At 35.1% G+C, this 25,225-nt stretch overlaps 4 protein-coding genes across 7 annotated transcripts; 3 read left to right on the forward strand and 1 right to left on the reverse strand.

Annotated features, from left to right (window-relative positions):
- The first annotated feature begins 223 nt into the window (after positions 1-223).
- On the forward strand, positions 224-7,111 carry LOC106334399 (protein CTR9 homolog). The gene is made up of 24 exons (XM_013772680.1): positions 224-465; positions 585-651; positions 732-926; positions 1,066-1,163; positions 1,504-1,557; positions 1,679-1,795; positions 1,892-1,955; positions 2,046-2,260; positions 2,504-2,591; positions 2,730-2,830; positions 2,914-3,006; positions 3,210-3,278; positions 3,364-3,456; positions 3,533-3,793; positions 4,185-4,265; positions 4,355-4,513; positions 4,630-4,725; positions 4,878-4,979; positions 5,048-5,155; positions 5,233-5,457; positions 5,732-5,998; positions 6,082-6,153; positions 6,322-6,651; positions 6,727-7,111. The coding sequence occupies exons 1-24, from the start codon at positions 325-327 to the stop codon at positions 6,895-6,897; spliced, it is 3,267 nt and encodes a 1,088-aa protein (XP_013628134.1). The 5' UTR covers positions 224-324; the 3' UTR covers positions 6,898-7,111.
- Positions 7,112-7,448: 337 nt separating this feature from the next.
- LOC106334400 (12-oxophytodienoate reductase 3) lies at positions 7,449-13,342 on the forward strand. Its single transcript, XM_013772681.1, has 6 exons — positions 7,449-7,659; positions 7,761-7,885; positions 7,969-8,109; positions 11,656-11,786; positions 11,866-12,176; positions 12,587-13,342. The coding sequence occupies exons 2-6, from the start codon at positions 7,812-7,814 to the stop codon at positions 13,097-13,099; spliced, it is 1,170 nt and encodes a 389-aa protein (XP_013628135.1). The 5' UTR covers positions 7,449-7,659; positions 7,761-7,811; the 3' UTR covers positions 13,100-13,342.
- Positions 13,343-13,490: 148 nt separating this feature from the next.
- LOC106334402 (enoyl-[acyl-carrier-protein] reductase [NADH], chloroplastic) lies at positions 13,491-16,079 on the reverse strand. 4 transcript variants are annotated; one of them, XM_013772683.1, is made up of 11 exons: positions 15,972-16,079; positions 15,234-15,528; positions 15,023-15,132; positions 14,881-14,936; positions 14,722-14,806; positions 14,517-14,639; positions 14,328-14,439; positions 14,178-14,229; positions 13,886-14,094; positions 13,635-13,797; positions 13,491-13,574 (listed from the first exon to the last, which is right to left on the reverse strand). In XM_013772683.1, exons 2-10 carry the CDS (start codon positions 15,502-15,504, stop codon positions 13,658-13,660), a joined length of 1,158 nt encoding a protein of 385 aa, XP_013628137.1. In that variant the 5' UTR covers positions 15,505-15,528; positions 15,972-16,079; the 3' UTR covers positions 13,491-13,574; positions 13,635-13,657. The 4 variants fall into 4 exon arrangements, with proteins under 4 accessions (XP_013628137.1, XP_013628139.1, XP_013628136.1 ...); XM_013772685.1 differs by having other exon boundaries at positions 13,491-13,797; positions 14,734-14,806; XM_013772682.1 differs by having other exon boundaries at positions 13,491-13,797.
- A 4,829-nt stretch (positions 16,080-20,908) lies between these two features.
- Positions 20,909-23,640, forward strand: LOC106328418 (calmodulin-binding receptor-like cytoplasmic kinase 3). The gene is made up of 8 exons (XM_013766854.1): positions 20,909-21,048; positions 21,252-21,620; positions 21,729-21,911; positions 22,002-22,267; positions 22,505-22,670; positions 22,746-22,835; positions 22,911-23,209; positions 23,287-23,640. Exons 2-8 carry the CDS (start codon positions 21,356-21,358, stop codon positions 23,497-23,499), a joined length of 1,482 nt encoding a protein of 493 aa, XP_013622308.1. The 5' UTR covers positions 20,909-21,048; positions 21,252-21,355; the 3' UTR covers positions 23,500-23,640.
- The last annotated feature ends 1,585 nt before the right edge of the window (positions 23,641-25,225 follow it).

Here is a 25,225-nt window from a genome sequence, read left to right on the forward strand (position 1 = left end):
TTGTACATGTAGTGAGATGGGTTTGGGCATCCATTTCATAGACCTCGGCCCTGATCTGCCGTGCCCCACTTGAAGACAATCCCGCTGCAGTTCGGGAAGAGATGTGACGGGACAACTTGTTTGCCATCTCTACGAGAGAGTATTAAATTATAAACTGAATATTTAATTTGTATTAAAAATAATAATAAAAAAAAAAAATAGAGTTATTTTCCAATAATCGTTCTCTCTCTCTCTTTTATATCCAAGAGATTATTAGCACTGCAAAATTGACTCTGAACGAGAATCCCAAATCTAGGGTTCGGTTTCTGGGCGGCGTGCAATCCAATGGCGAGTGTGTACATACCGGTTCAGAATTCAGAAGAAGAAGTTAGGGTTGTTCTTGATCAGCTCCCTCGTGATGCCTCCGATATCCTCGATATCCTCAAAGCCGAACAAGCTCCTCTCGATCTCTGGCTCATCATCGCGGTTCGTTCTCTTTTAACTCTACTCGAGCTTTGTTCAGATCAAATGGATTGATTGATGCTCTCTCTCTCTCTCTCTCTCTTCTTATAATTTGATTTTGGCTTCGCTTTACTCTGGTGAAGAGAGAGTACTTCAAGCAAGGAAAGATTGATCAGTTCCGTCAAATATTGGAGGAAGGCTCAAGTTCTGGTATATGATACTACTGCAATCATTCAGATTATGATTTTAACTGAAAACACTCGATAATTCTTTTTATTCTTCTTGATAAGATATTGATGAGTACTATGCTGATGTTAAGTACGAGAGGATAGCAATCTTGAACGCTCTCGGTGCCTATTACTGCTACCTTGGCAAAACCGAGACTAAGCACAAAGAAAAAGAAGATTATTTTATCTTGGCTACTCAATACTACAACAAAGCCTCCAGGATCAATATGTGTGAACCTACCACTTGGGTTGGCAAAGGTAATCACTCTCACTTGTCTTATTCATTTTCTCATGGTCGATACTAGATACAGCTATGAACATGAAGTTGTCTTTAGAAGCCAATCTTTGTTTTCCCGTTTATCCCTAAGATCCTGAAATGTAATTTGTCGGTTTGCAGGTCAGCTCTTACTGGCTAAGGGTGAAATAGATAATGCATATCAGGCATTTACGATTGGATTAGGCACTTCTGATGACGTTCCTGCTCTTCTGGGTCAGGTATATTCAATAATGATTTTTCATTTTGTGTTATGTAACTAGTGAGTTGTAGGTTGTTGGATTCTATATATGATTTTCACTTTTTCTTAGTTTCTTGAAGAACAATCATGGGTGTTCATGTTTCTTGGAGCATAACTTTGGTTGCTTAAGAAAGCTTTGAATTAGAATTGTAGGTACAGTTATGTACTTATGTATGTTTAGGACATTAAACTCTTCTTTGTTTCTTGAAGCATAAACGAACATTCTGAGTTAGCTGGTATATCAGATTCCGGGTCTTACAGTGTATTAGCTTCTTCTCTACTACTTTGCATATCAATAACTTACCCTGTCACATATACAGGCTTCTGTGGAATTTCACCGTGGACGTTTTTCTGAGTCATTGCAACTGTACAAGGTATGTTTTTTTTTATCATCAACTAATATATTTCTGTTTGCAAATTTTGAATTTATAGTTGATATGGTCTATATTTGGAACACATTAATAATCTTTTCATTTATTCTTTGACTATCTTAAGAGGGTCTTGCAACTACATCCCGGCTGTCCTGCTGCTGTGAGACTGGGAATTGGTCTTTGTCGTTATAAGTTGGGACAACTAGATAAAGCACGGCAAGCGTTTGATCGCGTTTTGCAGGCAAGTAGGACTGGGATGTTTTATCTCACTTTCTTATGATACAGCCCATTGAAAGCTTCAATAAAGAGTGCTATTTACCATATTTTATATCTACAGCTAGATCCTGATAATGTTGAAGCTCTTGTGGCACTTGGGATCATGGATTTACAAGCAAATGATTGTAAGTATAACTCAGTTGTAAATCTTACTGAAGAGATTCTTTTAACTAAACTTCTTTTTGGCTTTGACTGATGACATTTCATGTGTATAGCTTTAGGAATGAGGAAAGGAATGGAGAAAATGCAGCAAGCGTTTGAGATATATCCCTATTGCGCATCAGCCCTGAATTATTTAGCCAATCACTTTTTTTTCACCGGCCAGCACTTTCTCGTTGAGCAGCTGACTGAAACGGCACTAGCTGTCTCAACTCATGGGCCAACAAAGTCACATTCTTTTTACAATTTAGCACGGTCATATCATAGCAAGGTTTGACATCTTTTTTTATCATCTTGCCTACCTTGTCTTGAAGATAAGTTTAGCCAGGAACTATGTGGTCTACCCTAGTATACGTTAGAATGAAAAAGCTCTGAACTTGCCAGTGTTAAGAAAATGGAGGAAGATAAAGAGAAAAGCTTGCTTAAAGATTTTATTTGACATATAGAAGATTATATCATTTTGTTTCCTTTGTGTAATCTACCTTTCTGATGTTCGATGATGTTCTTCTTCTAGGGGGACTATGAAAAGGCTGGGATGTACTATATGGCAGCCATCAAAGAAACTAACAATAAGCCACAAGAGTTTGTATTTCCCTACTTTGGTAAATTCTTGTTTCCTGTCTTACTGAATCCCCTTCATTCTTTGCATTTTACCATCTGAGTCGTTAGCAAAGATCATACTATCAGTTTCTACTTTAACTCAGGACGATCATTTGTTTTTGTTTTTGCTGACGTTGCAGGTTTGGGTCAAGTACAACTAAAATTGGGGGAGCTTAAAGGATCAGTATCCAACTTTGAGAAAGTATTAGAAGTCTACCCTGACAACTGCGAGACTCTGAAGGTCATGCTTTTTCTTTATTGATCGTTCATCCTTTATTTTCTCATTTGAAATGCCTCATGTTCAAATTTCTTTTCCTTCTTTAGGCTCTCGGACACTTATACACTCAGCTTGGAAAAACTGATAAGGCCCTTGAGTACATGCGGAAGGCCACAAAACTTGATCCACGTGATGCCCAGGTCAGTTTGGTTTCATAATTCAAAAGCCTGATCTTTCAAAATGTTGATGATTGATCTTGAGAACACCTTTTTGGTTATTTTATTCACAGTTCTTAACTTCTTAAATATTAAGTGTTACAGTAGGGCTATGGATCCTCATCTATTGCAATTGTTTCCAAGCTTTGAAGCATTTTCTTTCCTTACTTGCTACACAAATCTTGTAGGCATTTGTTGGCCTTGGTGAGCTGCTGATATCATCTGACACAGGGGCTGCACTTGACGCCTTCAAAATGGTTAGTTTTATTTGAAGTATGTATTGATATTTGTATCTCCTGTTCAAGTACATGAGCATTGTCTGAAAGCATAAACAACGCCCAGGCACGGACGCTCATGAAAAAGGGAGGGCAAGAAGTGCCTATAGAAGTCCTGAATGACATTGGTGCTTTACATTTTGAGAAAGAAGAATTTGAGGTTCGTAATGCCTTGTGTTACTTGCTCGTTTCTTTTAAATTTTGGCTATTGTCTTCAATACACTTGGTCGTTTCAGTCTGCGCTAGACAATTTTAAGGAGGCTCTGGGAGATGGAATATGGATTAGCTTCCTTGACGAAAAAGAAAAATTAGAGGAAACAGGTGTATCTGTTCAAGGGTACAAGGATACTGGAATTTTCCATAGGCTGATTGAAAATGGTCACTCTGTCGATGTACCTTGGAATAAAGTCACAACCTTGTTTAACATGGCTAGATTACTTGAGCAGTTACACAAAACTGAAACAGCGACATTTCTGTATCGGTTGATACTTTTCAAGGTATAATAAATCTTACTCTCTTGTGATATTATTTGATATTTCCATGTGGTGACAAGAAGGAAACAATTTAAGGAATCGTTAGATGTTTTTGAGTTTGTACAAAGAATACTAAAATCCTTCTTTTGTGGGTTGTTTTTCTTTTACTAAGAAGTACAAAAGTAGGAACACTGATTCATTTGGCTGCTTGACTTCTTTGGTTATAATTTACTGGTCTCTGCTCTCATAATTATTTTGGTACATTTGCTATATATATATTTTTAGCTTTACGTTCCTTTTGTTTCTATATCTGTAAGATACACTTGCCGTGTCTTGCATAATTTTTCTGAATGTTTGATACTTTTGCTTCTTCTCTTGATTCTGTAGACTTTCTCTGACTACCTATTTCGTGCAGTATCCTGGCTACATAGATGCTTATTTGAGGCTTGCTGCGAGTGCCAAAGCTCAGAACAATCTTCCTCTAGCTATTGAACTGGTATTCTACAATTTTCAAAGTTCTATTCATTTTTTTTATGTATTAGCTTGTTTTCTATTTCTGACAGTCGCTTCTACTTTCCCCTCTAGGTGAATGAAGCTCTGAAGGTGGACGATAAAAATCCAAATGCTTTGTCTCTGCTTGGTGAATTGGAGCTTAAAAATGATGACTGGGTTAAGGCAAAAGAAACCCTTCGAGCTGCTAATGATGCGACTGATGGGAAGGATTCATACGCTATTCTTTCTCTGGTATATATTTTAATTTCCATTTTGTGTGGTAGGGCCCTAGATGGTTTGGAATTGTCCCCGCATTTTAGTCTACAAGCTTTTAATTGTGCGTACAATATTTTCTTGTGATGGTGTAGGGAAACTGGAACTACTTTGCAGCAATGCGCAATGAGAAAAGAAATCCAAAATTAGAAGCTACACATCTGGAGAAGGCCAAGGAACTTTATACTAAAGTATAATTTTCCCTTCTCTCTTCTCATTATTTTACTAATTTGGAAATAAATCCTGATTGTGTTTTGGTGGAGGGTGGTGGACGTTTCAATATTATTTTCATGGGGCGCCAATGATAATATTTTTACTCATTGTTGGTCGTTGGGATTTACAGGTCCTGACTCAACATAGTTCCAACATGTATGCTGCCAACGGTTCTGGCATTATACTAGCAGAGAAAGGACAATTTGATATTGCCAAGGATATTTTTACTCAGGTATCATTTACCATTCATGTTTGGCTAGTTAGATTCTTCAAGTCACTGGAACTTTGTCAATGTTTTAGGTTCAAGAAGCTGCAAGCGGAAGTGTGTTTCTTCAGATGCCTGATGTATGGGTGAATCTGGCTCATGTGTACTTCGCTCAAGGGAATTTTGCCTTAGCCGTGAAAATGGTTTGTCATTTCTATATAGTATTGTCTTCTTTTGGTTTAATTTCAACGTTTTGCCGATGTCTTCTATTCCCTTTCAGTATCAAAACTGCTTGCGGAAGTTCTTTTACAACACAGACTCTCAAATTCTTCTTTACTTGGCCCGTACCCACTACGAGGCTGAGCATTGGCAAGAGTGCAAAAAGACACTGTTAAGGGCCATTCACCTGACTCCTTCGAATTACACATTCAGATTTGATTTGGGTGCTGTTATGCAGAAATCATCATCTTCCACACTTCAAAAGAAAAAGAGAACAGCTGATGAGGTTGTCATACTAAAAAGAATCTCTTATGTCCCTTGTGTTTCTTATGCTTGGACGATCAGCAGATTCTAGCATGCATCGTTTGGGAATAGATAGGACTATGAGCTTATTTATGTAGAACCTGGGTAGATAAACAGATTTTAGAATGCTTCTACAATGTGTGTATATAGTAATGGCTAAGATTTGAAATCCTAGTTTGAGTTACACTAATAATTCGTGGAATAGGGACTAATTGACTTTTACCCTGACAAGTGAATCTGCTTGATTGACTATGCAGGTGCGCTCAACAGTGACAGAAGCAGAGAACGCTGTTCGCGTTTTCACTCAGTTGTCTGCTGCTTCAGACCTACAGGTTCATGGGTTTGATAGTAAGAAAATACAAACCCATGTTCAGTATTGCACACACCTGCTAGAAGGAGCAAAAGTTCACCGTGAAGCTGCTGAGCGTGAGGAGCTGCAGAATCGGCAGAGACTAGAAGTTGCTCGTCAGGCTGCTTTGGCAGAAGAAGCACGCCGTAAAGCTGAAGAGCATAGGAAATATCAGGTAACTGCAGATTTGCAAGTTAGCTATATTGAAGATTTTTTCACGGCTGTGATATGCATTGATGGGTTCTCTCTCTTTGACAGTTGGAGAAAAGAAAACAGGAAGACGAGCTGAGACGACTCAAGCAAGAAGAAGAAAAAATTCAACGCATAAAGGTGTGTGGTCCCCTGCTTTTGATTACAATGCAGATGAAAATTAAGTTTATCAAGGTTGCTGTGTAGTCTCGAGAAGAAGAAAAACATGATGTTTGATACTTCGAACTTGGCTTACTTCTTAGATGTTTAGGATTTTCTGATTTTGTTCTGTAATTTTGAATGCTTAAGGAACAATGGAAGAGCAACACACATGGATCTAAGCGTAAGGATAGAGCTGAAGATGATGATGGGGAAGGTAGGCCGAGTGAGCGGAAAAGAAAGAAAGGTGGGAAGAGAAGAAGGAAGGACAAAAGCTCGAGGGCTCGACATTATGAGGACGATGATGAAGAAGCAGCTATTATGGATGACCATAATGAAGTGGAAGACGAAGACGCCAACACTAATTATAATAGGGAAAAGGAGAATCAAGAAGCTGAGGAGCCTGTGGATGATGATGATGCTCATGATCTTCTTGCTGCTGCTGGGCTTGAAGATCCTGATGCTGATGATGATGATGGGGTAATGACAATGCCAGTTCTTTTTTTCGGTTGGAATCAAAGACAATGTTTTGACTTCGGTTTTGCTTGGGTGCAGGTACCTGCTTCAGTTGCAAGACGAAGAAGGGCACTTTCATCATCAGATGAAGAAGGTGAATTGATGGAGAGTCGGCCAAATGCAAGCCCCCAGAAAGAGAATTCTCCAGGAAGGCAAGAAGAGAGCAATGTGGAAGAAGAAGAAGATGCTAACTTGAACGATGAGGAGTAGACCAGTTGAGATCTTTCATACTTAACAGATCTCTGTGTTTGTAACTTTAGTGATAAAGATTCCATTGGTTGTCTTTATTCAATTTTCCTAGGAGTCATAAGTGCGAGGACAAATAGCATTCACATGCCAAGGATCAGTTTTAAATATTGGGTTATTTGGGTTGAGCCTTGTTTATTATTATTGTGATTGTTAAATGGAAAGTTACTTCTTCTTTTTGTTTCGACACCAGTTTAGGGAGACAAAATATACGTAAGAAAGTTATTCGTTTTATTCCAATTAAAATCTGAATATCGTAAATGCTAAAAGTAAATTAAAACATGAGAACACAAAATTTACATATTATAAATAAGCGATCTATTACTATAAATACAAGCTAAATGAAAAGAGAGAGAATCGAATCTCCGCGTGAGAATCGAGAGGTCGGTATACGAAGCTATAAAAACAAGTCGAAGATCTTCAGAAAATGGAACACAAGAATCATGTACAGCAACTTAGCTAGTAAGCGTCTACCGATTTCTCTTTGATTTTGCTTCTTAGACTAACTTTTCAGCATAGGGCGAAAAAAAGTCAAATGAGAAACAAAGGAATAAAACACCTCACGCGGACCAAACTAAACAAATCAGCACGTGAAAAGAGTGGTCGGTCCAAGATGCCGAGAGCTATCCTCCTTTAGCTCACCTTTTTGTGTATATAAAAACAATAACAAATCGCAAGTCCACAACACCCAACTTTCACTCTTTCAATTTCTAAATTATAAAAAAGGTAAACTCCTCACAGACTTGATTACTCTTTTTGTGTGTGGACGGAACTGTTTTGTTCTTCTAGTAAATGAAGTTTTAGCTAACCAATCAATGTTTTGACAGTTGATTTCTCAGATCTGAGACTTTTTCGTTGCTTGATCGATCGGAGGAGTTATGGCGGCGCAGGGAAACTCCACGGACACACTTTTCTCTCCTTACAAGATGGGAAGATTCGATCTCTCTCACAGGTGATTCGATTTAGCTGATTAATTGATGATCCGAACTATAGTGTATATGATCCTGAATCTCATACCGCGTTTGTGTGTTTCAGAGTGGTTCTGGCGCCGATGACACGTTGCAGGGCTTTGAACGGCGTTCCGAACGCGGCTTTGGCGGAGTATTACGCTCAACGCACCACTCCCGGCGGTTTTCTCATCTCCGAAGGCACCATGATCTCTCCCGGATCCGCAGGGTAATTTCTCTTTCCCGTCAACGATGAAATTGCTGTTAACTGTGCTGTTAAAAATATATTAATGGCTGTTCTGTTTATTATTCTCCAAGGGTAATAAACTAATAACTAAGAAATAGTATTATTTTAAGGTTTTGTAAGGATGTTATGATAGGTTGTTTTTATTTGTGTGGGCAAAAATGAGTTGTTTATTTTAACATTTTAAAAGCAATCAGATTTTTATTCTCCAACAAATAGTAGTTTTTGTTATAAAAGAATTATTATTTTTGTTACGAAAATCAAAAAGAGAAGGGCCTAAAATGTTAAAAACATAAAAGATGTGGAGCCTGTAATATTTTACAGTAAATTTCTTTTCAATATATACGTACCAGTGTTATTTATTTTTACGGGTATAAAATTTCCTTCTTATTTAAATTTCCGCGATACAAGAAAATTTTGGTTCTTTTCGTAACACGTTATCAGCACGATCGTTCTCCAATTTGGTAAAATTTATTTGTATCATTTATACCTTGCTATAATGGTCACTATACCGTATCTACTATTATTTGTATCATGTTATAATGGCCGGAATACTGCCTATATTATTTATTAGTAATTTAATTAATTTATTGGTCGGCCGAGCTGCCTTATATTCTATTTATTGTTAATTGGTCAGCCGAGCCGCCGTATAATTTATTTATTACTCTGCATTGACCGGCTAAGCCGTCGCATGATTTGTTGTCATAACATAAATATTCCATTGCCACAATTTTTTTACTTTTATTAATTTTTATGAAATTTTTTAGATTTGATTAACTGTTTAATACGATATTTTCGGACTGATTTTTGGTACACTCGATTTAACCCCAACGGTCACAAAGAAAAATTTTCAAATTTTTTCCATTTTTCCAATGACCATGAACAGTAATTTTCATCTATAAATACAACTCATTTTCACTCCATTTTCTCATCCAAAAGATTTCTTCTTCTCTCAAATATTTTCAAATCGCTCTCCTCCGATTTTTTCATTTCAAGAAAGATGATTCGCATTTTTGATTTTATGTGCAATTTTTATTTGTGTTTCTATTTACGGTTTATTCGTTGGAGAATTTGCTCTGGGAGAATTTAAGATGAATATCGGTTTTCTTTTCTTTACATTGTTTTTCCTCGTAATTGCTTGCATGATTAATGTAAACGGTTCCTTTTAATATTAATAATATTCTAATAATTTTTATTTATGTGCTTTAAAAATACCAATGGCAAAAATCAAGAAACTTCAGTTTCCGGCCTTGGAAGTAACTGGGGCAAACTACACGGCATGGATTACAAACATGGAGCTTCATCTAGATTCTGAGAAAATACTCGAAACAATAAAAGAAGAGGATATATCAACTTCTCATGAAAATGCTAGGGCCGTGATATTTCTGAGAAGACATCTAGATGAAAATCTTACGCATTGATTATGCGAGAACAAAAGATCTCTTAGATCTTTGGAAAGCTCTAAAGGAAAGGTTTGATAACCAAAAGAAAATTACTCTCTTCCATGCACTCGATGAGTAGAAAAATCTATGATTTCAAGAGCTTTTTCTTTTGGTTATCAAACCTCTCATTCAGAGCTTTCCAAAGATCTAAGGGATCTTTTATTCTCGCATAATCATGCGTAAGATTTTCATCTAGATGTCTTCTCAGAAATATCACGGTCCTAGCCTTTTCATGAGAAGTTGATATATTCCTTTCTTTTATTGTTTCGAGTATTTTCTCAGAATCTAGATGAAGCTCCATGTTTGTAATCCATGCCGTGTAGTTTGCCCCAGTTACTTCCAAGGCCGGAAACTGAAGTTTCTCGATTTTTACCATTTGTATTTCTAAAGCACGTAAATAAAAATTATTAGAATATTATTAATATTAATGAACCGTTTACATTAATCATGCAAGCAATTACAAGGAGAAACAATGTAAAGAAAAGAAAACCGATATTCATCTTAATTCTCCCGGAGCAAATTTTCCAACGAATAAACCATAAATAGAAACACAAATAAAAATTGCACATAAAATCAAAAATGCGCGAATCATCTTTCTTGAAATGAAAAAATCGGAGGAGAGCGATTTGAAAATATTTGAAAGAAGATGAAATGTTTTGGATGAGAAAATGGAGTGAAAATGAGTTGTAATTATAGATGAAAATCACTGTTCATGACCGTTGGAAAAAGGGAAAAAAAATTGAAATTTTTTCTTTGTGACCATTGGGGTTAAATCGAGTGTACCAAAAATCAGTCCGAAAATATCGTATTAAAAAGTTAATCAAATCTATAAAATTTCATAAAAATTAATAAAAATAAAAAAATTATGGCAATGGAATATTTATGTTATGACAACAAATTATGCGACGGCTCAGCCAGTCAATGCAGAGTAATAAATAAATTATACGGCGGCTCGGCCGACCAATTAACAATAAACAGAATATATGGCGGCTCGGTCGACCAATAAATTAATTAAATTACTAATAAATAATATATGCGGTATTCCGGCCATTATAACATGATACAAATAATAGTAGAGACGGTATACCGACTATTATAGTAAAGTATAAATGATACAAATAAATTTTACCAAATTGGAGAACGATCGTGCTGATAACGTGTTACGAAAAGAACCAGAATTTTATTGTATCGCAAAGATTTTAAATAAGAGCGAAATTTTATACCCGTAGAAATAAATAACACTGATACATGATAGAGAGAGTTTATTACAAAGGGAAAAGAGAAGTGTCAGGGTCGAACGAATTCACTGTGCAAATAGTGGAGGTTCCACGTCTTTTATATTTTCAACATTTTCGGGTCTTCTCTTTCCAGACTTTCATAACAATTATGATAGGTGTGGTTTTTATTTGTGTGGGCAAAAATATGATAGGTTGTTTATTATGACATTTAAAAAGCAATCAGATTTTATTTCTCCAGCCAATAGTAGTTTTTCTTATAAAATATCTCTATAGCCCAACTTTTATAATATTTGTTATAATTAAAATGTAAAATCAACTAATTCTTATTGCTTTGTGGGAAGCCTTTGCTATACAAAAATAAATCTAAAAGCTTTTTACATTGTTAAAATATTGAGATATGATCAAAGGCAAAGATAAACCATTAACAAAACGTTTATGATTTGAAAATGTTAACTATTCACCACCAAAATAATTTATTATGACGAAAAAAAGGAATGACTTGCTTTATTTCATTTTAAAGAAATAGTTTTAAAGGAACTCAAAGAATTTTTCGTTATTGCCGCCTTCAAGAAAACGTGTGTGTAGGTAACGGGACTTAACAATAGTTAAGTGCCAAGATTAGAACGGAGATGTGTGTTTATTTTTAAATCTCAGCACACATTCAGAAAAAGGGTGGAGCATTACACATCTCATATTAGAGACAGGGTGGAGCATTACACATCTCATATTAGAGACAGTTGGTTACACATCAAATTCAAAGCAAATGTTTATTACCATAATATACATGACTTAAATAATAATGTAAGCTACCTGGCTGCAAATAGTCCAATTAATTTGAAAAAATATTTCAGGTTCCCACATGTACCAGGAATCTATTCCGAGGAACAGGTAGAAGCATGGAAGCACGTCGTGGAAGCAGTTCACTCCAAAGGAGGTCTCATCTTCTGTCAATTATGGCATGTTGGACGAGCTTCTCATCCGTGTATGTCTTTTTATTTACTAAATATTTCTGAAAATATTTGCAAAATTAATTTTAACATTTTCAGTTTGATTTTGAACAGTGTACCAACCCAACGGTGGATCGCCAATATCGTCAACGGACAAACCCATCTCAGAAAGATGGCGAGTTCTGTTGCCCGATGGATCACACGCGAAATACCCTAAACCTCGGCCTCTGCACGCTTCTGAGATACCTCGAGTGGTGGAAGATTATTGCAACTCGGCTGTTAACGCAATCCGAGCTGGTTTTGATGGGATTGAGATCCATGGAGCGCACGGTTACCTCATTGATCAGTTTATGAAAAATGGGATCAATGACCGTACCGACCAATATGGTGGCTCCATTGAAAACCGTTGCAGATTCTTGCTTCAGGTACCAATTCTTTAAAAGTTAAAATATATTTTGTTTTATACAAACAGAGTTTCTTCAAACTTTGCATTGAAATTAACATTTTCTGTAATATAAAATGATAAAATTGTTATATTTGAAAATATCAAATATTCTTCTTATTTTTACATAAAATATATTTTAATATATATAAATATAAAAAAGAAAATTTTATGTAAATTAATAACTTATTTTTATTAATTTATAGAGTTTTTACTGTATATGTAAACATCTAAAGTGAAAAGAAAGTTTATTTGTTTTAAAATAAATTATCTTTTATTTTATGAATTATTTCAAGACAACGTCAGTAAAACAGAGTTCTTCTGAAGTTTGCGTTTAGAGTTAAAACTTGTTCATATTAGCTATGTCACTGAAAAATATTGGGTTGATTGCAGGTAGTGAAAGGTGTGGTTTCAGCGATAGGAGCGAGTAAAGTTGGCGTGAGGATATCTCCAGCAATAGACCATCTCGATGCAACTGATTCCGACCCACTCTCCCTCGGGCTAGCCGTGGTTGACTTGCTCAACAAGTTACAGGACGATACTGGCTCCAAGCTCGCTTACCTTCATGTAACACAGCCTCGGTACCACGCTTACGGGCAAACAGAATCTGGAAGGCAAGGCAGTGATGAGGAAGAAGCTAAGTTAATGAAGAGCTTGCGTACGGCTTACAATGGAACATTTATGTCAAGTGGAGGTTTCAACAAGGAACTTGGTATGCAAGCCATTCGGCAAGGGGATGCTGATTTGGTTTCCTTTGGGAGGCTGTTTATTGCAAACCCTGATTTGGTTTCGCGGTTTAAGGTTGGTGCGAAGTTGAATAAATATAATCGGAAGACGTTTTACACTCAAGACCCCGTTGTTGGCTACACAGATTATTCCTTCTTGGCTCCAGTTTCTCGCCTCTGAGTTTGAGAAACGAGGAGAAGATTTATAGATATCTACATCAATTCATTGATGTTATTTTGTTTATTGATGTTATAGTAAACCAATAAATTCTCCGTAAAATGACAATGGTAATCATATAGTATATCCTGCTTGTTCGTGTTTCATTGAATCGTTAGTGGTTGCCTTTTTGTTTTGCTTTGAGAGCAACATGTATTAGCTCAAGTCTTGAACCAGTGGTCTTAGTCATATGTTTCCCCACCGTCAGTTTAGGAGTCTTACTCTTGGCACAGAGTTCTTGTGTCTACGGGGTACCCTGTCGCTTCATCTTTGTCTTTGATGGCCTCGGTTTAAGCGGTAAAACCGACGAGGCTTTGTTCCTTTAGAATGGTTCCGGTTTGAGTAAGTGGTTCAATTAAAAAGTAGAAACTTGCAAACTTCAATCAATAGAGAAATAGTGCAGCAGTTATTACATATCAGCTAAAGTGACAAACTAGAAACATAACATATATTCTCTTAAAAAGGGAAAAAAAAAATACAAAGCCGAAGGAGGAACATATGCTATTCGTCGATCAGAGACCCTTATTTGTTGAGGTCTTTGAAAACGGGGCTGTCAAGAGCAACACCCATTGAATTCAAGCCATTGTCCACATAGATGGTTGCACCAGTTATGGCAGATGCCAATGGAGATACCAAGAAGGCTGCCGCATTCCCAACTTCATCTGCATCATCATATTCCTCATTTTTTAATAAAATTTCCAAAGAAAACTGAAAGCCAACAAAAAGAAATGCTTGTATGTATGAATGAACCTGCAGTCAGTGTTTTCTGAATAGGCGCGTTATTGTATGAATACTCGATCATTGTGTCTATGAACCCAATTGCTTTAGCTGCTCGGCTTCCCAAAGGGCCTGCAGAGATAGTGTTGACCCTAATGTTTTGTTTCCTCCCAGCTTCAAATGCAAGCACACGTGTATCACTCTCTAGTGCGGCCTTGGCAGAACTCATACCTCCACCATACCTAACAACAGAAATTAAAAGATACACTTGTAATCATCTATTGAGAAACAAAACAATGTTGTGAAGCTATAGTATGACCCTTACCCGGGAATGATCCTTTCAGAGGCAATGTAAGTAAGAGAGATAGAAGCACCTCCTATATCATATCATAGAGAAACAAATAAAATTTAAAAAAAAAAAAAAAACAAATAATTATAAAGAAGAAGAGGAATAATACAAAGTTTTGTGACATGCCTGGGTTCATAATTGGGAGAAAATGGCTGAGGAGGGAAACAAAGGAGTAGCTGGAAGCAGAGATAGCAGCAAGATAGCCTTTCCTCGATGTCTCAAGAAGAGGTTTGCTAACCTAAAAATATCAGAAGATTTCCCATTAGGCAAAACAGAATACAGTTCTTGTAAAACAGTTTCAGATAGAGTTCTTGCCTCTGGTCCATTTGCAAGTGAGTGGACAAGAATGTCAATGCTTCCAAAATCTTGTCTCACACATTCTGCAGCTTCCTGTACAGTCCAGTTTGATGATCCAGCATATCGCTTATTCGCTTTCACCTGTAAGAAAAAAGAATGTATCATAACTAATATGGATATTAAGGGTTTTAGTATGATGTGAAAGATGTATTCTCTCACGTACATCTTCAGGGACATCTTCAGGATTGTCAAAGACAGCATCCAAAGGATAAACCTTTTTAATCTCCATCAATGATCCGTCTGGCAACCTGAATTTTAGATATTAGATGATGTGGAAAATAAAAGAAACAAAGAGTTGATCAGTTTTGCTGTAAGTCCTTACACGCGTGACTGGTCGAATTTTCCACGTCTCAAGCTCGTCTCAAAAATGTTAAGTGCCTAGTAGAGCACCATTCAAAGGTCGTCAGTACATGAGGAAACTAAAAGCTGCTCAATAGAGTTAATTAAAAAGAAAGGAAACTTACAGGAACCCAAGTCCCAACCAAAATTTCAGCACCAGCAGCAGCAAGAGATTTGGCTACGGCCCAACCGTATCCATTATCATCAGCTATACCAGCAATAAAGGCTCTTTTCCCTAGAAACCATTTAACACAGTTGATTTAATTCAAACAGCTCATTGTCTTCTAATAGCAATCAATCTTAGTAATGATGATTAAGATATGACCAGAAAGGAACCTCTCAAATCAATGGGAAGTCCAGAAGAAGCCTTGCTTTCGCTGGATTCAGACATGGCCTTTGTCGAAAAGGAAAAACTCTTTTTAGAAGCTGGAAGAGCACTGTCGTTTCTCAAACACCCGAGGTTCGATAGATGGGGAGTGCAAGCAATTTTGTATGCGTTCCTGGGATTGGCACCGACAACGTAGGTCCTTGCTTTGCTAGAGGCAGCAGAAATGCTTGGCCTTGTTGTAGCCATTTGCAAGCTCGAAGCTGCTGCTGTTGCCGCCATCCCTCACAATATTTTAAATATTTTCTGTGCAAAGAATCAAAACATGCCTTAGCATGCAAACAAGACCATTGAGCTTTCTTTCTATCAGATATTTAATATCGATTCCACGTGTACAGCTATAGTCATTTCTTTGTACTATCATGTACATTGATCATTTTAAGTTGAAGTGGATAAGATTTTAAGTTCTTGAGCTTTCTCTCTCTCTCTCTCTCACCTTAATAGTACTTTCTAACAATCCAAGTTATAATAATGTGCACAAAAATGTAGATCGACACGGACACTGGAGAAATCGAATTGAAAAAGTCCCAGAAACCCATCTGCAGTCTTCAAATGATTTGATTTATAATACGCAAACCAAGTTCACATAACAAAAACAAATGACACAAGTTCTGAAGTCAATCGACTGAGATAATTAAAAACCCAAAACGCATCTGCATTTAGAGAAAGAGGGAGAGATAGATAGATACCTGATAGATCCTAGAGAGAGAAGAGAGGAGAGTAGGTTTGCTTTGGTATGAAGTGGGGTATGTAAGGGGGGGGCGGGTTCGATGAGATCGAGGTGTTTGTTGTGTCTGGCGAAGTTAAGTGAGAAGTTTTTGTCCCAACTAGACAAACCGGATCGGTTTCGTCGCAAACCGGAAATTCAAGGTTTAACCGTAAGCTCTTTCGGATATTTTATTTTTCGGGACTATTACACAATTTTTTATTTTGGCCTTATTGTTTGACTAATTTTCTGTTTTTGTTTTTTTTTTTTTTTTAACTTTTATCTTAAATTTTAAGTTTTTTATTTAATGAACTTTTAGAATTGATTTTGTTGTAAAATCATACAAAGTTTGAGGTGATTCATATTAAAATGAAAAATTCATGTTATTCAAACGTGAATTTTTAAAAATAATTTAAAATTCAGTATTGAATTTATCATTTCATAAAGTATTATGAAATCTACTATTATTGACCAAAATTTGAATTGTGAGTTTAAGAATACTTTAAGGAGGGTGTATCGAATCTGAAATTTGAACTGATTTGATTTTATTGAGTTTTTAGATGATTTTAGGTGAATATTAGAATTTGGTGTGATTTTTTTTAAAGAACTCTATGAGATTTAGATTTTTATTTTTATAACTAAGAAACTTCTCTCAAACACCCTAAAAACATTTAAAGCATTCTAAAATCTTCAACTTATTTTTTTTTTTTCAATAAGAGTGGATTTCATAGTATGTTAAAAAGACAAGTTCAATAACACTAGAATTTAAAATATTTTTTTAACTCATCGTTTGAATAACGGTGGATTTATCATTCTAATACAAAACATCTGAAATTCTTAGTTGAGTAAACCTTCCTAAGTGTCTTTAGAGTATCTGAAAGGTTTTTTTTATTTATAAAAATAAAAATCCAGTTCTCTTCTCGTTATTTTAAATAAGATTCTATAATGATTTAATAAAAAATCACGCCAAAATTTCAAATTCTCCTAAAATTATCTAAAAATCATTAATTAAAGTCAAACCACTCCAAATTTTAAATGAAATATGTAGAAGTTTAGTTCTTGGTACCACAAAACTATATTAAAATATATTTGTTTCCTTTTAATATATATATATATATATATACTAATTTGTTGTTACTGTAAATAAAATAGGGTTCTTTGTGATATTAGATAAATCTAAAATAAGCAAGAAGAATATAAAAGTTTTGTACATCTCTATATCCTCAATGGCTCTCTTCGGAAAAGGGGAATTTACAGATGGTGCTTTCTCTCCATATTCTGTTGTTACAAAGATGACGCTAGATAAAAAGTGCAGATTGTAATATTTAAAAGATCTGCAAAAAGTTTCCTTTTCATCCTCAACATTTGCTTCTAGACTTCTTTGTATGTAGTCTGTTTCCCATGATCGAAATACTTGCTAATGAAAGATAAACTACCTGACATTTCATAATTATGTGGATAATCATGACAATATAATCCGAAAATGAGATGGACAATTCTATTTTCAAGACACATAGTTACTTTTAAAATTTACTAGGGGTTTGGTCCGCTCTACGGCGGGTGATTATACATTAAAACTATTTTATACTAAAATATATTTTAATTTTATAAAACATTTGACAATTTACTTTAAACTGTTTTTATTCTAAGATCATATATATTGTAAATTTTATTAAATTTTGTTGGTTTGAGTTGAAAAGACCATTCACATTTTTTTTGTTAGATACAGAGTTATTAAATAAAAACTAAGAAAAATACATTGATTAATATTTTTCTATTTTATTTCCATTGCAATTTGATAAATTTAAGAAAATCTAAAGTAAGAATATCAAATATTTTTTATTTCTAGTATCAGATTTTAATATTATTACAATAACTTATTTTCTCGTGATAGTAATACAAGTTAAATCAATAGAAAATCAAATGTAATGTGATAAAATTATAAATAATTATATTTTAAAGTAATATATAAAAAGTTTCGATAATTTCATAAATAATAATTATAATATTTTATGTAACAAAAATTATGTTTTCAAATATATGTTTTCAGTTTATATTAGATATTCAAGTTATAATGAAGTTTTCCTTAATTTTTAGTGTTTAACTAATTATGCTTTGTAAATTATTTTAGCATTTTCTGAATTTTTCATAAAAAAATTATTTATTGAAATGTCACTCATGCTATTTAAAAATATTTTTATAAATAAGGTTATAAATTAATAAGGTATTACATTTCTAATAGAAGTTTACTTGAGTTTAACACCCTATCATAACAAATAATTTATTTCGAATAAGCTAGAGTAAACCAAACATAATTTAATCAAATAACTTAAATGTAGCGTAATCATTAATAATATGGAAATTAAGAGAAACCAAACTGCGTACAAATGTTTTCTGAAAATTGTTTTTATTTTCAAAGACTAAAACCAAAAGAAGTAACTAAATCATTTAATCTTTTCAGTGGCGATGTATTGAATGTTTCTCTATGTAAAAATATCTCATTCTCAGTTTCCACATAGTAACATAACATAAAGCATGTATACTTACGAACAAAACAATACGTTAGGTTTATATTCCAGACCAAAACAATCAAAGAATATATCATCAAGAAAATAGTTATACACACCAAAACTGCAAACAGTTATTTATATACTTTGAATCTACACAAATCATGATTTATTTTTGTACTCTTGTACATTTACTTTGATTTTTTGTTATACTTTTTTTTTCTTAAATTTTATTTAGATATTGCGAAAGAAGAAATAATTGACTCAATGTAATAGAGTTGGTATCTTAATTAGATACACAATATAAAAGTTAGTGTTGTTTGTTACTGCTATATTTTTTTATGTTTGCTTTTTTTTTTGTTGAACATCATGTTTTCTTATTTTACGATCAAGTTATTATCCATGTATAAAACATATATTTTTATCATAATTTGGATTGAAGAATTTTAGAGTTACATAGCAAAGTTGTGTATGTCAAAAGCATCATGCCATCCTTTGTGTATCTCGTCGAGACAACCACGAACCAAACCAACTTGACCATCACAACCTGCCACCTATCCTCATCATCATCATTGCCACTAAAACCACCCGGCACCTATTATCACCATCACCTGAGGTCAGAATGTCTCACAAACCTGTTGTCTCCATGCGAGATACATTTGAAGCACCTCTGCTGATGCAGATATTACAACTTTGAGCTGAATTCTAATTATTTTTGGGAAAATATGCTTTCGCTTTTGTTACATACACTGCAAGAAAGAACGAAGCTACCAGCGAAAAAAATCTTACTGCACTTTAAACAAATGGAGATATTAAAAACCACTTCAATTAGAGAAACAAAAGTTACAAATTATTGTGCAAGAAGTTTTCTACATATCAATCAAGTGTAGACAAATCAACACCTGGCTCCTCTCTAGTAGAATCTTGATGTTTCTTGATACAATTTGGATAAGTTGTATCGAGACAACCAGGAACCCAGCCAACTGGATCATCACCACCTGCCATCTATCATCATCATCATTGCCACTAACTTGAAAAATCTAACTCCCATACGCTAAAGGTTAAAGATGTATATATATTACTCACCATAAACTGCATCCTTTCTCTGCATTCTCTTGCACATTCATCTCGTTTCACTGCAAAAACGCCAAACTGTACCGTACAATGGGTTTCACTTCTGTAAGATCAAATACCTGTAATTGTATAACCACCTTGAGCTCACGAAGCAAGTACAATTATCATAGAAGCAAACAAAAAACAATCCAAGTAATAAAGTTTCTGTTTTTTCATGATAAAAAAAGTGTAAACGTTTTTAATGTACTAAGAACTTTCTTACACATGAATCAGAATCTTAAGCCAAAAGATTGTATAACTTTCACCGATAAAAATCAGAGAAAGACATAAGATTTAATCATGACAGAACACTAAGAATATCGTAGCTCTACAACCCACATCGATTCAACTTGTACCATATACTTTACAACAAAGTGATTCCATCAACAATCTAAACCCAAATAAAGTGAAAAGTAGATTAAAATCATCTTCATATAATTAAAGAAAGAACGACCCATAACCGTGATTGGTTTTGATTGTTAACCGATGCAATAACATGATCTCACATGAAACTTTGAATTTCTCACTAACAATTACTTTGGTAGAGGAAGCCTGATACAGATTTTCATATGTGGCTTCTAAACAACACAATCAGGCGATAAGCCATGTGTTAATGCAATTAGTTTGGGGTTCTGATTCTTGAAAAGAGAGAATATATGAATAGTAAATAGAATCCCACCTGTTTGTAGATGATCAACATCTCTACACCAATCAGAGACTTCCCATTGCGTGTTGCAATTAAACTTTCCATTGCGTGTTGCAATTAAACTTCCCAAAAATGTATGAGCTTGAAGATAATTATGGTCTCTTCTAACCCGTAACATCATCGTTGAAAAGCATGGATGCGATATCTTCTACTTTTTCTTATATGCAGAGTTGATTTTATAGTGGGAAGCTCGGGGAATGGGAAGAGAACATTTGTTTGGTATTGGGAAATTAATGAAGAAAATAATGAACCAAGGTTGATGATTCATTGTTGTGGGAAAAGCCGTTTCAACAAATAACGCAAGAACTATCGCCGTTAGAGTTTCTTTTGGCAAGGCAGAGAGGAAAGAGAATTTGGACCGCGAATCTAAATTGGGCTTCAAAATATTTTTTATGAAACTCACATTCAGTGTGCTGATGTGTAACTTTGATTGACTCTAAATATTTGTGCTGATGTGGCATGTCTAGAAATCCTCTAATTTAGTTTCTTTTATATACTAGAAATTTTATTAGAGTATATTGGGTAAAATATGATGGACAAATTACTATAAAGGATGTAAAATGATGTTGAGTTAACTTTCTCCATCATCTATGTATTGCCCTTTCTGGCCTTTTCATTAAAATGAATTAGTCGGAGGAAAAAAAAAATCTGTCTGAAACAAGGGAAAGAGTTTCGTTGATTCAAAGTACTTTACAGTCAAGTCAAACCTACAAAAGTTGCGTTCCAGCTTCCAGGTTTGGTCTTCTCTTGCTCAACTCTTCTGGGTTTCTTGTAATTTGGTTTGCTGGTCTTGGTATCATCACACTCTTGATTACGTTTTCTAGGAGACCTATATGAGTTTTGGGTAGATCTTTGCTACGATTTGGGCAAAAGGGTTTCAAGAATTGAAGTTTAGATCCCTTGTCGGACTGAAATTGTTTTATTTATTTTTTTACAGGTTTTATGAATTGATGATTTAAGTCAGGAATGGCTCTTTATTGAGGCCGAGTCTTTTGTCTATTGAGTTATTTTGTGGATAAGACTCTCTCTCTCTCACCAATTATGGGTGGAAGCGTCACAAGATTGGCGGTTGCTGCTCTGTTGTGTCTGTTAATGTTATTGCATCCCAAGGAAAGTTGTGCATCGTCGTCATCGAGTCTTTGTGAGTCTGATCACTTTACCTACACAAAGCCGAGTTTGTTCGCAATAAACGGAGATCCAGTGCACATAGTTCGCTTTTGCGAAGCCGTACAGATTCATAAAGCCAAAGGTTGTGTCTTTGGGGACTCTTTTAGAGACGACTTCTGCACGGTTCACTTTCTACTAGGTATGTCCTTCAGAGACTTTTTTTGTGCTCCTTTGAGTTTGTCGGTTATTTATTATAGCTACTGATTTTTTATTTCATTTTATTTTTTTTAATTTGGTTTTTATGCAGGGAGAAGGTTTTTGAAAGAAAAATATGTAGAAGAAGATTCTGCTGAATCTGATAATAGCAATGTTCAAGTAAGCTTGGCAGCAAGTGGGTTTCTTCTATTCTGCTGTGCGATTTGTTGTCCTTGCTTCCACAAGGAGAGGAAAGCAAATAGTCACGAAGTACTACCCAAAGAATCTAACTCAGGTGACTAAATATCCCTCTCTTTTTTTTACTTTGAATGTTTTTAGATATTTGACATTGAGGTTGGTTCATATAATATACTATTATTGACAGTGCACCAAGGTTCGTCGTTTGAAATGAGCCCTACATCTGATATGATTTCGTCAAGTTCATCCCGGGTACCTGAAAGCCCATCGAGATATGCTATGTCCCCGAGGCCTAGTGCTAGGATGGGACCCTTGAATCTGACCATGAGTCAAATTATTACAGCAACCGATAATTTTTCAGACAGTAACCAAATTGGTGAAGGAGGCTTTGGGATCGTCTACAAGGGCACTCTAGAGGACGGTCAGGTGGTTGCCATTAAACGAGCCAAAAAGGTACTCTGTTGTATTCAATTTTCTATTTTGTTCTCTTTTTTTTTTGTCAGCTATCCATATCACTAGACCAAGTTCTGATCAGACGACGAGATGTTTCTCCGAGGAGCACATCCATCTGACTGTGTCCGTGTTTATACTATATGGGAGAATAGAACACATCTGACCGTGTTTTCAATTTTCTATGTTGTTCTTTTATTCATAGACACAATGTTGACACAATCTGTAAATGTGATGCAGGAACACTTTGAGAATCTGCGGAAGGAATTCAAAAGTGAAGTTGATCTTTTGTCTAAAATCGGTCACCGGAACCTAGTGAAGCTACTTGGTTATGTTGATAAAGTCGACGAGCGACTTATCATAACCGAGTACGTCGGAAATGGTACACTACGGGATCACTTGGATGGTAAGAACTTTGTTTCCACACGTTCAGTAGCGCTATAAGAACATATGATTTAAACAGTATAAGAAACTACTGCAGGTACTAATGGAAGCATTCTCAATTTCAGTCAAAGGTTGGAGATCGTGATTGATGTTTGCCATGGATTGACATATCTCCATTCTTATGCAGGTAGAGATAATGTTTTTTTTTTTGCTCTTATTTTGAGATTTTTTATTTTATTTTTACTAATCATTTTGTAAACAGAAAGACAGATAATTCACCGTGACATAAAATCGTCCAACATTATCCTCACGACGGGGATGAGAGCCAAAGTGGCAGACTTTGGGTTTGCGAGAGGCGGTCCTACGGATTCTAACCAAACCCACATTTTGACACAAGTGAAAGGAACAGTTGGTTATCTCGACCCAGAGTACATGAGGACTTATCAACTCACTGCCAAAAGCGATGTTTTCTCCTTCGGGATTTTGGTTGTGGAGATACTCACTGGCCGTCGCCCTGTGGAGGCCAAACGACCTCATGATGAGAGGATTACGGTTCGATGGGTAATAAGCTAAGCTACTCTTTTTTTAAAAAGTTTTCTTACGTATTTAGTAAATAAATCTTCATTTGCGAATGATAGGCATTTGAGAAATACAATGAGGGCAAAGTGTTTGAATTGGTGGATCCAAACGCGAGGGACCGAGTAGACGAGAAGATACTGAAGAAGATGTTCAGTTTGGCTTTTCAGTGTGTTGCTCCCACACGAAAAGAGCGACCGGACATGGAAGCTGTCGGGAAGCAGCTTTGGGCTATCAGATCCAGTTATCTTAGGCGGTCCGTGGAACAGAAATAAATGAATTGCTTTTCACACGTTACAACACAACTTGCTAGTCCCTCTGTTGTTACGTAATACTAATTCTTTTTCATTTGATATGAAATGAGATACCTATAAGATTTTCGCACAAGCGCAAGAGCAAATATATATTTTTTTTAATTCAACATCAATTTATATTAGCCAATAAATTCACCTTACAAAAGTTTGTCAACCTCCACAAAAGAGTTTAACCAAGAAGACACTATAGAATACAACCGAGGGACATTGTTCTCAAAAGAAAAAATCTCCTTAGCTATCCTATCTGCTGCCATGTTTCCCCCTCTCTGCTGATACATCACCACATATTCTGGGCATTGCAGAAGCCGTTGATGAATGTCCTGAATGATCGGTCTTAGCTTAGGCCATACCTCTTCTTCTCCTCTTATCATTCGGACTAGCACCTGCAAATCAGATTCCACACACACCTTGCGATATTAAAAGGCAGACATTGTTTCAATGGCCCATCTGATTGCTTTGGCTTCAGCTTCTATCGCTGATCCCAAGAGCAAATATTAGAAGTCGACTACTGAGTTAAAAAATAAACTATACATGCCAATTTTTTTCCCTTGAGCCTGGATAAAAGCGTTTTTTTTTTTTGAACAACAGGATAAAAGCTACTTACCGTTGGGAAACACCTCGTTGCTAGCTTTGATCTACTCTATTACTTCCTAGATGAATTTAAATTGTTTTCTTCTTAGTTAATTTGGCATTCCAACTAATATTAAATAGTAAAACAAAATTCATGTTTTCTAACTTGTAATTTGTACCAGAAATTAAAAAATGTTTTTACTTGTTACGTGCCGACTTATTTTCGAGGGGGTATTGCTTAGATTTAAAAAGGAATTTCCAATGGCCTTCCGTATTTATCGGTGGTATTAACGTATGAGTTAGCTGCGGGAAAATCTGTTGACTTCCTACCAGAAGTTTCAAACATTTGGAAGAAAACGGGCTAATCTAAACAATTTGTGTCATGTTTTTTTCTTATTTCAATTTTAATACTTTGCTGATATTAACATAAACTAAAATTTTGTAATAGAAAACATAACTTTTGAAGAATCGGATTTTCTACGATAATCACGACAAACACATAAAACAAAAAAGGGAAAATTATTATTTTTAAAGCAAAAAATGATAACTATGCCCTTTTAAACTAATTTTATATACTTTATATTCCATTAGGTTAATTATTTTCAAAATGGCAATAATTTTCTTAAAGTTGTAATTTTAAAATATAATAAATTACAAGGTCGAACAGATCGATCGATCCTGATCATTATACAGAACAAAAAAACGCAGAGCATATACTGATCGACCTGGTCCATTTCACTCGATCGGCAAAAGTCGATTTCATACAGATCGACCGATCTCGAATTATAGACTGATTGATCCGTGGAAGCATAGATATGAATCATGGTAGAAATAATGTGAAAATTTTGTGAACAATCAATGAAATATAGAAGACCGCGTGAGAAGAAGGTTACCACTTTTTTTTCTTTTTTTTTTGTTTTTTTTTTAAAATTGTTTTTTTCAAAATATGAAAGTGAATATTCCCAAATATTTTGTTTCCATATTCTTAGGAACTGATTTCTTATCCGTAGAATACAGCTAATATGTAGAAATCGGTTTCTACAGGTTTTTAGAATTATAGTAATGTGTAGATTTTGATTTCTACATGTTTTAGATTTACAGTAAATCTGTAGAAGTC

This window comes from Brassica oleracea, chromosome C3 (assembly GCF_000695525.1).
Source record: "Brassica oleracea var. oleracea cultivar TO1000 chromosome C3, BOL, whole genome shotgun sequence".
Lineage (NCBI taxonomy): Eukaryota > Viridiplantae > Streptophyta > Magnoliopsida > Brassicales > Brassicaceae > Brassica > Brassica oleracea.

Coding starts and splice junctions, on each gene's coding strand:
- LOC106334399 (XM_013772680.1), top strand. CDS start 325: ATGGCGAGTGTGTACATACCGGTTCAGAATTCAGAAGAAGAAGTTAGG. Junction 1,164..1,503: donor TTCCTGCTCTTCTGGGTCAG/GTATATTCAATA, acceptor TCACATATACAG/GCTTCTGTGGAATTTCACCG. Junction 1,558..1,678: donor AGTCATTGCAACTGTACAAG/GTATGTTTTTTT, acceptor GACTATCTTAAG/AGGGTCTTGCAACTACATCC.
- LOC106334400 (XM_013772681.1), top strand. CDS start 7,812: ATGGCGGCGCAGGGAAACTCCACGGACACACTTTTCTCTCCTTACAAG. Junction 7,886..7,968: donor AGATTCGATCTCTCTCACAG/GTGATTCGATTT, acceptor TGTGTGTTTCAG/AGTGGTTCTGGCGCCGATGA. Junction 8,110..11,655: donor ATCTCTCCCGGATCCGCAGG/GTAATTTCTCTT, acceptor AAAATATTTCAG/GTTCCCACATGTACCAGGAA.
- LOC106334402 (XM_013772683.1), bottom strand. CDS start 15,504: ATGGCGGCAACAGCAGCAGCTTCGAGCTTGCAAATGGCTACAACAAGG. Junction 14,937..15,022: donor TGGTTGGGACTTGGGTTCCT/GTAAGTTTCCTT, acceptor GTGCTCTACTAG/GCACTTAACATTTTTGAGAC. Junction 13,798..13,885: donor TCAGAAAACACTGACTGCAG/GTTCATTCATAC, acceptor ATGATGATGCAG/ATGAAGTTGGGAATGCGGCA.
- LOC106328418 (XM_013766854.1), top strand. CDS start 21,356: ATGGGTGGAAGCGTCACAAGATTGGCGGTTGCTGCTCTGTTGTGTCTG. Junction 22,671..22,745: donor ACTACGGGATCACTTGGATG/GTAAGAACTTTG, acceptor AAACTACTGCAG/GTACTAATGGAAGCATTCTC. Junction 23,210..23,286: donor AGAGGATTACGGTTCGATGG/GTAATAAGCTAA, acceptor TGCGAATGATAG/GCATTTGAGAAATACAATGA.